Consider the following 15,766-nt stretch of genomic DNA (forward strand, 5'->3'; position numbering starts at 1 on the left):
GATATTCGTTGAAGGCCAGGGATGCTTCTTCCAGTCAATGTTGCTGGCTGGAATCGAATTCGTAGGTGTGTTGTTCGAATCCAGTTGTCTTGTCGATTATTGGTTACGCGTGGCCTGCCACTCCGAGGATGGTCTCTGACTGCACTCGTCTGTTGCTAACGTTGCCATAAACACCAAATGGTCTTTCTGTTGACGTTAAATTGTCTTGGAACATCACGTTGACTCCATCCTGCTTCAAGCATACCAATGCTTGCATGAGAGTACCTGTACTACAATATTGAAAACCAGACTTGACTTGTTCAAATATACACTAAAATATTGGTGTCACAGGAACTTTTGTTGTTGAGTATACATATTCTCCCGCTGAACATGCCTGATTTGTCCTGCAGTAACGTATTAATCACATATATGCGGCTCGACTACTTTGTCGTTGATATAATGTATTTTTTAATCAGAAATGTGTGAATTGATTTCTCAAAACAGAACTCCGGAAAATTATGTTTTTTACACAACGCTTTTCGAGAAAAAGATATTGAATCATGAGTCAAAATCTTTAAACAATCACAAATGTGAATATTATGAGTTTTTACTACTTTTATAATGTCTGTAATGACAATAAATACACCTTAATATCACAAACGTGCTGTTGATTATTTGGAGATTTATTGCTCTTTTTGCGAATATTGCGATTTTTGATACATGTTGTGAGCTATTTACATTCGAAACAGGTTTTGTAGATTTGAAATCGCTAGAAGGAAAGATGTTGAGCTAAATTTGCACGTATGATATATCTGCTTGTCATTGTGCCTGTGATGTAGAATAAACAATCTTCTAATTATGATTGTGTCGGTGTATTGCTTAAATGTGTTTTGATATATTTTCCGGCCAATGCCAATGTTTGTCCTTATTTCTTCCTAAGAGGTAAAGCTTTATCGCTGCATTCGCTTTACACATGACAACAAGGTAAAGACTCAAAACATGTATTGGTTACACAGATATACAAATCAGAATCCTTCTGTCAGTGGCAACCATTCATTTTAAGTACAGATAATAAACTAATTTAGCCAGACAATAATACCTCTATCTTAATTAGTTATGTAACAATATTATAAGATTCAAGTGCATTCGGATCACGCCATTTTCACGTGATAGCAGAATGCAGCATTCTGATTGGCTGCGGCCTGAACGTCCTTGCGCCATGTTGATTTTATCTTGAATAAAGGTTTGAAGATTTCATCACGTCTCCATCCCAAAGTTTGTGCATTGTTAGATGATTAATCACACATCACAATTACTGTAGGTTTTATATCACATATATGCAAATTTAATCTGTATTTGTGGTTAAATATATCGCGGCAAACGCGGACGGTCAATAATGCCACTCAGAAACATCTTCCCGAGGCAAGACAGTTAACTGACTTTAAAAGTCCAGTTTCCACCTTTGCCGAACTAGGCTGGAATTCCTGGGCTCCATCGTACCGACATCAGTGGCTGTTAGGACTTATGTGCCTTCTTTGCCTCGCCTTTGGACCAATCAGATTCCACCTCTCGTATCACTTGCATTTGCTTCAAACAAAATGGCGGCGCCCAGTCAAGATGATCTGATCGACAATCAAGATCTATATTTGGGAAAAACGGTTCCTACTTCGCGAAGTGCATCAAATAACGTGAGCCCCTTGATTAAAAATATGAAAAGATTTGGAAAATATCTGTTGACGAGTTGCCGGTGCACATGCTTTGCAAATCCTGCAAACGACCGAACTCTGCATGACAGTTTACGAAACGGATTTCGATTTCCTTGCGCGACTTTGATTGGACTGTGCATAGACTCGTTAGTCCAGCCAAAATGTAACTCCATAATACCAGCCAAGTTCGGCAAGGGTGGAAACTGGACTTTTATAGTCAGTTAACTCTCTTGCCTCGGGAAGATGCTCAGAAACGGTCTAGTCATGTTTCAGTCATTTATCTTAAATATGAGCAACTGTTGTCAAGTAGAATGTGTTCTTATATACTTTTGCTAACAATCCTAGTGTTCAAATGTAATTATATATTTTCTATCTTGGTAAACAAGAGTCTTTCAGCCGTATGCTTTAACATGTATAAGTTACGTTCGCTGTAAGATGTGTTACTGAAGTGCTATGTAAATTATACAGCAGAGGGAGATAACTACTGTCGGGTAATGCATAGTATCGCTGAGTAATATTAAAGCTCTAATGGGTTGTTTTGAGTGGATTTGGTTGGTTGGTTGGTTGTTTAACGCCGCACTCAGCAATATTCCAGCTATATGACGGCGGTCTGTAAATAATGAGCTATGAGCATCGATCCATGCATTTGGTATTGATGACATGCATCAACCAAGTCAGCGAGCCTGCGAGCGATATGTACTTTTAATGAACTTTACGACGCTTTGAAGAAATTGTTTGAACAGATGTGTATTTTGCAAATGTCAATATTTTATTGTGCATGATTTTAACAAATTCATGTCAAAAACGTTGATAATTTACATTTCAAATTATTTCATTTTTCTGCATTTAATAATTTAATTTCACAAATTGTAACATTTATATGTTTGGTAAATATTAAAATCCTTTCTCTTATGCAAAAAGAGTATAACAAACTAATAATTATTGTTATTGATTTGTTATTAATTGCTTGCGCCATGTTGATTATATCTTCTGAAGAATTTATCACGTCTCCTTCCTATTTTGCAGGTAGCTACACTAACATTTAATTAATATATAGAAGATTATCTGTGATCTTGACAGCAGCAATATTTAATGACAGACCATATTTATCTAACTGGAATATCTTAGACGACGCATGTGCTTTGATCTTGATTCCATGCCAGGAATCAGTTTTGTAAACAGGCTGAAACGTCAACGGCTTCAACACATCATCACGTTGATAGCTACTGGTGACCCTACTAAGGCGAGTGAGGTTAGTTCTGTTATTAAACGTGATCCTGTCACACCTTATCACACACCTTCCACCACATCTGTCATATTCCTTGATGATGAATGTATGGCATGTAACGTTCATGAACCCGCCGCCAAACGCCAACCCCACCATCTGAATGGTCCAGAAGGAACCTGGACTCATCACTCAACCCGGTGCGACGGATCCTGGACGCCAAACTACGGTACCCACTCTAAAGGTAAACGCCTATGCGCATTGGTCATTCTGATGCGTTCCTCAGGACGACCACTTTTGAGTCCGCGTGTAGGGGGCGATTGTTGACCGTGCGATCACTAGGTCTGATGATTGTCCTTGCTCTGAACTCGATGTTCTCTTGTTAAGTAACTCGATCCGGGCTAGACCAGGTCTTCAATATTCGATATATATGCATGCAAGCTTGCCGTAAGAGGCGACTAATGGGATTGGGTGGCCACTTTCTCTGACTAAGTCGAGGGATGTCGTAGTTTGCCAAATTGCGCAGATCGATGCTCATGATTTCAGTCACTGAATTGTCTGGTCCAGATTCGATTATTTACAGACCGCCGTCATATTGCTGGTTGCGGCGTTTAACAACAAACAAACAAAACTCTTGTGAAGATGATTTGAAGCGTTGACATAAAACAGTTAGCCTTATTTCGCGATCGTCACGAGGGTTTGTATTGATATTACGTTTACGACCACGTTTCATCAAAAGTCCCCTGTTTGCCTGTAGAGTTTCTTACGCCGTGGCACCACATTGCTTGACCTCTTACAGACTTCTGAGCGTCTTCATATAGATTTTCCGGACGAAATGCTACCAATTAAGAGCCTTTCTGTTCTGAGCCCATGTATTGTCTTGCCATGTTTCCACAACGAAGAGACGCGACGTTTGATGACACACATGCGCATTGTCTTTGCGTTAACGTTGACCCGATCGTGGGCACATAATTTCCATGATTGCTGTGTTTTGACGCACTAATTGCCATCAACCATCGACTGTTGGATGTCCCCATACTCATGTCTTCATGAAATATGCTTTCCCTTTTTTTCATTCCGTATATACGCGCGTCTCGTTCATAATAATATTATATTAAAACTACAAAAGATTCAGCCAGTACAGATTAATTATTTTCATACTTACGACCACTTTTGGTGCATAATAACACCAGTCCTGTCCACAACTATTATCAGTGTCTCTCCGACCAAACTATCGTTCGTGAGAATTCGGACAGATATTTGTGGTGCTGGTGTAAATTCCAACCAGGGCTAAATGATAGGAAAGCAGCGGCGAAAATTCACGATGACATACATGAGCTGGACAGCACTGAAGCAACAGGGTGTTAGGAGATATTCCGGCTGTACACTAGTACTGAAACAAGCTTCGAACCATCCGCTACATGCTTCAGATGGAATAACAAAACAATCGAAGTTAAAATCTATCCTAGCCACAAGCATTGGGTAAGAAGAAAGATTTTATGGAAAAGAATACATTACTTGTTTGATCAAAATCTTGGTGTAGGTGACATGGCAAATAATAACACATATAAGGCCATTATTTTAGGATAATGCTTTAGCAGAGGTAGATGCTGCACCATTGCAAGAAAAGGCCATTGGTTTACAGAAAAGTACAAGGTACTGGAGAAGAAGAAGTACAAGGATAATGGAGAACACTCCCGGGCTGGGAAGACACATAGGGAGTCTGCTGTAGGCTCTACAACCACCATTATACAATAGAGCCTAGAGGGTTGGCCTCAAATGCCCCCAAAACACCAAAATCACTACTCCCAGCCCCAAAGTGTTCCGCCACGAGATGTGTCTGTGCCCATCTCCTCCAACCCTTGCACTGTGATTACTGTGTTGCAGTGTAGTTGATTATTTAGCCAAAAATACCTTACTTTTCACTTCAGCATTTGACCATGAAGTGCTAAAAATCCTCTTGTAAAGTGTTGACAATTCATTTCCCACTTCGGAAAGATGTACGCCATCATGACGGAAAAGTCCTGATTCAGACATGGTAAGCTTGTGATAAATACATCGGCCATGTCAGTATAACCGTGGTAGCACCTCTGACCAAACAAGAACTGTCCTTGGCAGCAGTTGAGCCAGGTAGTGATGACATCAGCAACATGCCAAACCAGAGAACCAATATTCTGGTCAACAAGATCATTCGATCCCAAATGCAAGAGTATTAGACTTTAGGAGGTATATGGCCTAATTGTGTCTGGACGACTTGCAAGCTTCCTGACCACTTCATGTCCCGTTTTCCAAAGCAGAGAAATCGTTACCCTAGGTAGGGCAATCACAGATTGTTTCCCAGTTTCAACTTTAATGATTGAAGAATCTTTGCTAAAAGCTGGGTCAATTGTTCGTTTCCGACTATATCATGAGCATGTGTCTATATATCTCTATTAAATAGTTATGATACCAGTTGTTCGAGAAAAGGTGAGAGTATCCAGCCCCACCCGTCATAAACAGATGCAAAAGCATGTCAATTGTTTACCTCAAAAACACGGAACATGTGGTAAAAGCCAAAATAGGGAATTACATCAGAAATCATGTTCGTCCAATATTCATAAAAATGCGCATTGTTTGATTATGCAGACAGATATTTTCAAGATACATCATTGATACCCTGGTTATATAACACAAAATGTGCTCTCATAAACTTGAAATTATTTTGTTATTTGAAACCCCAGTGTAAACTGACTCCTTGATCGCAATGGTTCCTGGATCCCGTTCCACAGCAGTATTTAGTTGTTTGTTTGTTGTTTAACACCGCACTCAGCAATATTCCATCTATATGACGGCTGTCTGTAAATAATCGAGTCTAGACCAGACAATCCAGTGATTGACATCATGAGCATCGAGCTACACAATTGTGATACAATGACATGCATTGACGGAGTCAGCGAGCCTGACCACCCAATCCCATTCGTCGCCTCTTTCGACAAGCAGGGGTTGCAGCAGCTGAAGACCTATTCTAACCCGTTATTTCTCAGACCTGGCGTTTTGCACCAGAAAACCAGCATGGTTTATTATGGGTTATGAAACAGTTGTAAGCTAAAGTGAATGATCTTGTTTCCTTCAATCATAACTGGACCTGTGTACCTTCTTGGAAGTTGATTATAACCATACACGTTCTAGCGAACTGAGAATATTTTGCATGAAATTTGTGTGATGTTCATTCAAGCAAATATTAATATACAGTCGAACTTGAAGTGACCTACATATGTACGTAAACACATCAAGTTATCCGAGGATCGACAGACCAACTGTAATGATTAAGGAAGGTATACGCAGGGACCAAGCTTTTACTTCGAGACTACCGTAAGTTCGACATATAAAAGCTCGACACAACAGTTTAACATTGATATTCTGACGTAACGTTGTATTTGTCTTCCACTCCTGTGCAACATATCCCGACTCAAGATTTACATACAAAGTACCCAAAATATATTTATTAGAAATATTTCTATCGATATCCCGAGCACTGATGCATTCACTCACGCGTTAATTGTTCTCACCATATTTCCATTTTCGAATGTTCATATCATAGTATGAATTGCTGTGTAAGGCAAAATGAATGTAGCGTTCAAAATCATTGAACTCATATGACATACGTGAATGCACGTGTATGTGTAAGTCCGGATTTATGCTGGTTATATAACCCAATCATACCATGCCGCCGTTTAACAAGGATACCCCACTGAGACACATTATGTTGTCTCCGAGCCGACCAGTACATGCTTTGCCCCCTTGATGCCAGGCACCTGGGCCCTGGCAGGGTAGCTACAAGTATCATCTTTCCACGTCTGTTGGGGCAAAGGAATCGAACTACCGACCTTCAGGTCTCCGATCTGCTCTGACATAATCGTATAATACCCATTCGCTGCTGGGTGAAGACAGGCATATTTCGAACAAAGCCACTTGCCTGAACAGACACAACACGTAACAGGTGCTTCTGTGCACCGAAGTCCTAGAAGCTCTCAGGAGTGAAGCTTGCCCCATCTTGCTTCCATCTTGTTTCCGTGACCAACGTTGTTTAACTTCACCTAATTTCCACCTTTGCTCTCTGGATCCGTGACGAATTGATCTCCAGCAACCCATGCTTGTCGTAAGGGGCGACTAACGGGATCGGGTGATCAGGCTCGGTAACTAGGTTGATGCATGTCATCGTATCCCATTTGTGTGGATCGATGCTCATGTCTTTACCCGCAGCCTGCACAACCCTCGTATGAATTACGGGCAAGAATAGGTCTCCAGCAAACTATTATTCTTATAAAGTTAGAAAGTAGGGTGGTCAGTCTCTGTGACTGAGTTACTTGTGCGTTATTGTACTCATGCTATTGTTGGAATCACACAATCTTTTCTGCTTTTGGCGGATAATTCTTATGAAGACGGAAAGGGTTCTGTCGCTTTTATTGTTTCACACGAAACCACATAATTATTTTTCCAGCAATACACATGAATGTCGGATTCTCACTGGTTGAGTCCCATTCTGTTATTGTCAATATACCCTGTTAACATGTAAGGGACATGTTCCCCGTTCGACTTGCCTAACTGTTGGCATTACATATCAAACATATTTTGAAACAATTATATGTTATTATCCGGACATATACGATATTTTCCGAATGAAATGAAATATAGGGAGAATAACTGTCGTCTATTGATAATTGAATAACAGCGGTATTCTTACCGATTCGGATCAATAAGACATCTGGAGGAAGCACATTTTTAAAGTACAAAGTTTTCAGCAGGTTTTCAATGGAGGTGAGTGAGTGAGTTGAGTTTAACAACGCTTTCAACAGTATTACTGTTATATCGCGGAGTGTCAGCTAAAAGTGGGAGGAAATTCCAAAGTGATGCAACCTAGAAACATAATCTGGGGGGGGGGGGGGGGGGTGTATCGTGCCCATAATTTTAGAGAGGATATGGAAGTCAGACAGATCTCCATGGAGTTCTCAATCTGATCGTATAACCGTGTACGTTCATTAATCAAACAAACACCTTCGGAAGCAGTGCCACTACATATTTTCCGAAAAAGACATTGATGGTATACCACACCGAATTCCTATGACATACGGACATTATTGAAATGAAGTGTGCATTCTTATCCCTTCGCCCAACATCATGCTCAACAAAGTGAATGTAATATGAACGGACTGAAGTATGAAACTGACCAACCAGATTTACTACTCTCTTTTATTTCCAATTCTGTTGAAATAACCACGCATATATATTTCAAAAGTAAAGGGTTTATGTCGACATTTCTTCAACGGGCTGTGCAACAGTGTATCAGGCATCTTAGGCATCTTAGAAATAATTAGCAAATTATATTTAGCGAAGCAAGAGAAACTGCAAATTGTATGCTTTACTTAGTAGCAGGAGCAACCTCAAATTTGACTGGAACCTTTTCCTGACCAGTTCAATTCAATTTTAGTTTTCCATCTTGAACATCTTGGATGATGTCCAGGACTCGTTTCTTCTCATCCTCATCCGTCAGACCATACTGGTTCATATCCTCCTGACTAAGTTTGAGAAGCATTCTTCCATTAATTTTCTTCTTTTTGAAAATGGCAATAGTGTTGTCATCACACTCTTCTTGTCGGAGCAGGTTTTGAACATCTGCAGATGTGGCCTTCATTGGATCTGTTGAAATAATGTCGGTTTTGTCATGCACTGATGTACTGTTGTATATGAAACATTTATAATGGTACGTGCTTTCCATGTTTTGATGCAATTAACGGTCCTCTATGTGGTAAATAAGTTAAGATGTATTACATAACTTGTATGCATGAAACGTAACAGTGGTAAATTACCCCAAGCTTCGGTCCTTTCTTGGCCCATGTTTGCAGTCATTGGTCCTTGGTTGTTGTCGCCAGAAGTTAGAGCTCCAATATTTCCATCCTGAATTCTCTGGTCTGTTCTACAAATGTTATGCTTTTTCAAAAAACAATCCACAAACATATGTAATTACAAATGTTATGCGATGGGCTTGAATACGTTCTTTGAAAAATGGCATTATGTGCTGATATCTTTCGTACATTAATAACGGGTGTTGTACGGGAGATACATTCGTTATAAAATTGATGTTGATAGAAAACTCGATTATTTACAAACCGCCGCCATATAGCTTGAATATTGCCAAGTGCGGCGTTAAACAACAAACAAACAAACAAAGAACAAATCACAATGTGAGGATGTATTATCTTACGGATGAAACATAACTTTACCTCTGTTGTGGACTTGTTGTTGAGGTCCATTATACTTCCCACAAGCATTAGATCCAACCGCAATTCCACCAGACATACCAATGTTATGTGTTCCCTGTTGTGCCATGTCTAAAATAACGGGAAAAGCAAACGAAACAATTGCGTGGATGGATGCTCATGATATCAATCACTGGATTGACTGGTCCAGACTCGATTATTTACAGACCGCCGTCATATAGCTGGAATATTGCTGAGTGCGGCGTTAAAAAAGCAAACGAAACAATTGCGTGGATGGATGCTCATGATATCAATCACTGGATTGACTGGTCAAGACTCGATTATTTACAGACTGCTGTCATATTGATGGAATATTACTGAGTGCAGCTATAAACAACAAACAAAACAATTATTTCGCGTGAATGTGAACTGTAACTTTTGAATATGAAATGTAACGTGTGAATGTGAACTATAACGTGTGAATGTGAACTGTAAGGTGTGAATATTATTTGATACGTGTGAATATGAACTGTTACGTGTGCATATGAACTGTAACGTGTGAATATGAACTGTTACGTGTGAATATTAACTGTTACGTGTGGATATTAACTGTTACGTGTGAATAGGAACTTTTACGTGTAAATATGAACTGTAACGTGTGAATATGAACTGTTACGTGTGAATATTAACTGTTACGTGTGGATATTAACTGTAACGTGAGAATATTAACTGTTACGTGTGGATATTAACAGTTAAGTGTGAATATGAACTGTTGCGTGTAAATATGAACTGTAACGTGTGAATATGAACTGTTACGTGTGGATATTAACTGTAACGTGTGAATATGAACTGTAACCTGTGAATGTGAACTGTAACGTGTGGATATTAACTGTAACGTGTGGATATTAACCGTAACGTGAGAATATTAACTGTAACGTGTGAATATGAACTGTTACGTGTGGATATTAACTGTAACGTGTGAATATGAACTATAACGTGTGAATGTGAACTGTAACGTGTGAATATTAACTGATACGTGTGGATATTAACTGTAACGTGTGAATATTAATTGTAACGTGTGAATATGAACTGTTACGTGTGAATATTAACTGTTACGAGTGGATATTAACTGTAACGTGAGAATATTAACTGTAACGTGTGAATATGAACTGTTACGTGTGGATATTAACTGTAACGTGTGAATATGAACTGTAACCTGTGAATGTGAACTGTAACGTGTGAATATTAACTGTTACGTGTGGATATTAACTGTAACGTGTGAATGTGAACTGTAACGTGTGAATATTAACTGTTACGTGTGAATATGAACTGTTACCTGTGAATATGAACTGTTACGTGTGAATATTAACTGTTACGTGTGATATTAACTGTAACGTGAGAATTTGAACTGTAACCTGTGAATGTGAACTGTAACGTGTGAATATTAACTGTTACGTGTGGATATTAACTGTAACGTGTGAATATTAACTGTAACGTGTGAATATGAACTGTTACGTGTGAATATTAACTGTTACGTGTGGATATTAACTGTAACGTGTGGATATTAACTGCAACGTGTGAATATTAACTGTAACGTGTGAATATGAACTGTTACGTGTGGATATTAACTGTAACGTGTGAATATTAACTGTAACGTGTGAATGTGAACTGTAACGTGTGAATATTAACTGTTACGTGTGGATATTAATTGTAATGTGTGAATATTAACTGTAACGTGTGAATATGAACTGTTACGTGTGAATATTAACTGTTACGTGTGGATATTAACTGTAACGTGAGAATATTAACTGTAATGTGTGAATATGAACTGTTACGTGTGGATATTAACTTTAACGTGTGAATATTAACTGTAACGTGTGAATGTGAACTGTAACGTGTGAATATTAACTGTTACGTGTGGATATAACCTTAGCGTGTGAATATTAACTGTAACGTGTGAATATGAACTGTTACGTGCGAATATTAACTGTTACGTTTGGATATTAACTGTAACGTGAGAATATTAACTGTAATGTGTGAATATGAACTGTTACGTGTGGATATTAACTTTAACGTATGAATATTAACTGTAACGTGTGAATGTGAACTGTAACGTGTGAATATTAACTGTAACTTGTGAATATTAACTGTAATGTGTGAATATGAACTGTTACCTGTGAATATGAACTGTTACGTGTGAATATTAACTGTTACGTGTGGATATTAACTGTAACGTGAGAATATGAACTGTAACCTGTGAATGTGAACTGTAACGTGTGAATATTAACTGTTACGTGTGGATATTAACTGTAACGTGTGAATATGAACTATAACGTGTGAATGTGAACTGTAACGTGTGAATATTAACTGATACGTGTGGATATTAACTGTAACGTGTGAATATTAATTGTAACGTGTGAATATGAACTGTTACGTGTGAATATTAACTGTTACGTGTGGATATTAACTGTAACGTGAGAATATTAACTTTAACGTGTGAATATGAACTGTTACGTGTGGATATTAACTGTAACGTGTGAATATGAACTGTAACCTGTGAATGTGAACTGTAACGTGTGAATATTAACTGTTACGTGTGGATATTAACTGTAACGTGTGAATGTGAACTGTAACGTGTGAATATTAACTGTTACGTGTGAATATGAACTGTTACCTGTGAATATGAACTGTTACGTGTGAATATTAACTGTTACGTGTGGATATTAACTGTAACGTGAGAATATGAACTGTAACCTGTGAATGTGAACTGTAACGTGTGAATATTAACTGTTACGTGTGGATATTAACTGTAACGTGTGAATATTAACTGTAACGTGTGAATATGAACTGTTACGTGTGAATATTAACTGTTACGTGTGGATATTAACTGTAACGTGTGGATATTAACTGCAACGTGTGAATATTAACTGTAACGTGTGAATATGAACTGTTACGTGTGGATATTAACTGTAACGTGTGAATATTAACTGTAACGTGTGAATGTGAACTGTAACGTGTGAATATTAACTGTTACGTGTGGATATTAATTGTAACGTGTGAATATTAACTGTAACGTGTGAATATGAACTGTTACGTGTGAATATTAACTGTTACGTGTGGATATTAACTGTAACGTGAGAATATTAACTGTAATGTGTGAATATGAACTGGTACGTGTGGATATTAACTTTAACGTGTGAATATTAACTGTAACGTGTGAATGTGAACTGTAACGTGTGAATATTAACTGTTACGTGTGGATATAACCTTAGCGTGTGAATATTAACTGTAACGTGTGAATATGAACTGTTACGTGCGAATATTAACTGTTACGTTTGGATATTAACTGTAACGTGAGAATATTAACTGTAATGTGTGAATATGAACTGTTACGTGTGGATATTAACTTTAACGTATGAATATTAACTGTAACGTGTGAATGTGAACTGTAACGTGTGAATATTAACTGTAACTTGTGAATATTAACTGTAATGTGTGAATATGAACTGTTACGTGTGGATATTAACTTTAACGTATGAATATTAACTGTAACGTGTGAATGTGAACTGTAACGTGTGAATATTAACTGTAACTTGTGAATATTAACTGTAACGTGCGAATATTAACTGTAACGTGTGGATATTAACTGTAACGTGCGAATATTAACTGTAACGTGTGGATACTGACTGTAACGTGTGGATATTAACTGTTACGTGTGAATATTAACTGTAAAGTGTGGATATTAACTGTAACGTGTGAATATGAACTGTAACGTGTGGATATTGACTGTGTCGTGTGGATATTGACTGTAACGTGTGGATATTAACTGTTACGTGTGAATATTAACTGTAACGTGTGGATATTAACTGTAACGTGTGGATATTGACTGTGACATGTGGATATTAACTGTAACGTGTCAAGATGAACTGTAACGTGTGAAATGGACTATTGTTTACGTATGCACCTGAATTATAGAGTTTCAGTTGATCATGAAATGTGCACATTGACTGAAAATATATGAGGCTACATATATCTTATTCTTTCACCGGACACAAAGGTTTATTACCTGTTGACGATATGCGAAATAATGAGGATAATAACCTGCGAATGTGTGCAAGAACCATCAGCTCAAAAGACTGATAAGTTATCAATTATTTTTCCAAAATTATTACATTTATTTAATTTCAATGTTAAAAAGAAAACTAATGCCAGATAAATGTCTTTTCATGTGAATAAAATCCAGAGGCCAAATGTCAGAACCAATGACAGACCCTGTCAATAAATATCATTATTACGGATAAAAAGTGTTCGTTTTTTCTAGTCATTATGCTATGCGTTCAATAACTCCGCTAAACCTACCACTTTACGATGGGAGAAAACGGGGCATAATCGACGACATTTGCGTAATCAGATTTTCTCAAATACAGATGCTAACGGTATTTCATTGACGTGGTCGCTTTATTCCATGTATTATGTATACGATTTCGTGATAACAGTGAGCTGAAACGAACTATTAACGCACATAACACTGCTGAAAATGGGGTGTGTATGTCATTGTTTACATTTCACCGATGTGACGATCACGTTCGAGTCTCGAAACAGCTTAGATAATGTTTTCCTTCACTAAAAGTAATAATGGACGGTATTCTCGTGACATATACATTGCAAGAGCATGAAAATGCTAAGAAAACATTTTAACCACCCGTTCTAGCGTTTTTCTTCAGTAAATACATGGCGTGTCGGCCATGTTTTTTCGTTTCGGGGAGGCGGCCATTGTGCAGTCATTGTCTGGGTCAGTTTAGCGCCAGCGCAGCATACCCGGGTGTTAAGCAACAAAAAATAGAAAAGATAAAAGGTGCAATTTCTTTGTGATCTGGTCGACATTGAAGCACACTGTCGTATGCCGATAAATATGACTGTTTGGTTAAACGCTGCATTGAGCAGTATTTCAATGTGTGACAAGCTTGTAACGTTGGACGTTCGCGCATATGGTGCAGACAAGACTAGTAAGATCAGTGCGAAATGGGACCATACGTTTCTTGCACAGTGTCCTGGTATATTGAACATAATGCTCATTGCTTTGTAGGGTTGTATTTCTAGCCCATTTCAGATGATGATTACAAAACTAGAACATTTGAAGTGATAAACAGTTCCCTTCGTAGTTTCCATAAAACACCAATTGGTTTACATCTTGTGAGGTAGGGAAACAACTCAGGGAAAATCATTGTTTCACCTCTAAAGTAACGCGGCAAGCTGTAAGGAGTAGTGAGGTGTGGACATCCAGCTGAATCAGCCTCTCATTTTGATTAGAAAAAAATGGATCGACAAATCAAAATGCTATTATGATATTCTAAAATCTACATAAACTGGCGCGACAGCGGTATGGAGTTAACGTTACATCATAATTGTCCTGATAACGGCATCACCACAAAAGACAATATGTATTTAGATGAGGCCCTGTGGGCTATTTCAAAAGCCGATCTTATTCCATAATAATTGCCGGTAAGGCGCTAGAGATGAGGCAATGTATTTTATCAGAAACCTCGATTGACAACGGATTAGGATAGTTTTTCCAAATTCAGTAAGATGAACACAACTGGACTTTTGGCACTGCTCTGGACAATGCTTGGACCTCCTCTCTGTAGAGCATTTTCACGTCACAATAATGATAATTTAGTGTTCTTCACTTCATTGCCTCAGTTGATCAGTTTGAATAACGCTAACAGTGTATCTGTACTAGTAGATTTTGGGTCTCACCGAAAGGTTTTAGTCATACTGGGACCACCTCCGTGGCCAAGTGGATAGAGTGTCTTCAAGGAGAATTGAAGGCCGGTGGTTCTATATCATGCCCTGTCACGTGACATGAAAAGATGGTACTTGCTGTTACCCTGCTTGGCGCTCCTCTTTGCGGAGATGAAATAAGGACCGGTAGGCTCGGAAATCAGTATTCTGTGTCTGATCATGAGTGGGATATCCACTTAAAACTGCTGCATTGTATCTCAGTGGACTAGCACTATAAGTCCGGACTAGTACAGGTACACACACACACACACACACACACACACACACACACACAGAGAGAGAGAGAGAGAGAGAGAGAGAGAGAGAGAGAGAGAGAGAGAGGTCTTCAGCAACCCATGCTTGCAGTAAAAAAACGACTATGCTTGTCGTAAGAGGCTAACGACTAACGGGATCGGGTGGTCAGGCTCGCTGTCTTGATTGATTCATGTCATCGTATCCCAACTGCGTGGATCGATGCTCATGATGTCCAATACTGGATTGTCTGGTCCAGACTCGGTAAGTTACAGACCGCCGTCATATAGCTGAGTGCGGCGTTAAACAACAAATATACGAACGTGGTGATATTACCACTGTATTGATGCACGAGATGAAGCGAATGTAGATATATAGGACCTTGTTAGACTTGATCCAACAAAACCTGTATGAGAGTAGTACACACTTGCCTTGAAAGTCCCAGTCAACTGACACGCTCGACACAGCAACATGGCTATTTATAATGACGTTTCGCATTTTCCAGGAAACTTCGATTTGAAACGACTATCATATTTCTAAGTAAGGATAAGAGTTAATGGATGAACAACTTCTTTGTTACAATTAAG

General features: G+C 38.5%; 1 protein-coding gene across 1 annotated transcript; it reads right to left on the reverse strand.

The window, feature by feature from the left end:
* Positions 1 to 8,248: 8,248 nt before the first annotated feature.
* Positions 8,249 to 9,276, reverse strand: LOC139471335 (uncharacterized). Its single transcript, XM_071253655.1, has 3 exons — positions 9,171 to 9,276; positions 8,757 to 8,858; positions 8,249 to 8,586 (listed from the first exon to the last, which is right to left on the reverse strand). Exons 1-3 carry the CDS (start codon positions 9,274 to 9,276, stop codon positions 8,363 to 8,365), a joined length of 432 nt encoding a protein of 143 aa, XP_071109756.1. The 3' UTR covers positions 8,249 to 8,362.
* Positions 9,277 to 15,766: the final 6,490 nt, after the last annotated feature.

This window comes from Haliotis cracherodii, unplaced genomic scaffold (assembly GCF_022045235.1).
Source record: "Haliotis cracherodii isolate W230 unplaced genomic scaffold, xgHalCrac1.p SCAF_22, whole genome shotgun sequence".
In the NCBI taxonomy this organism is placed as follows: Eukaryota; Metazoa; Mollusca; class Gastropoda; order Lepetellida; family Haliotidae; genus Haliotis; species Haliotis cracherodii.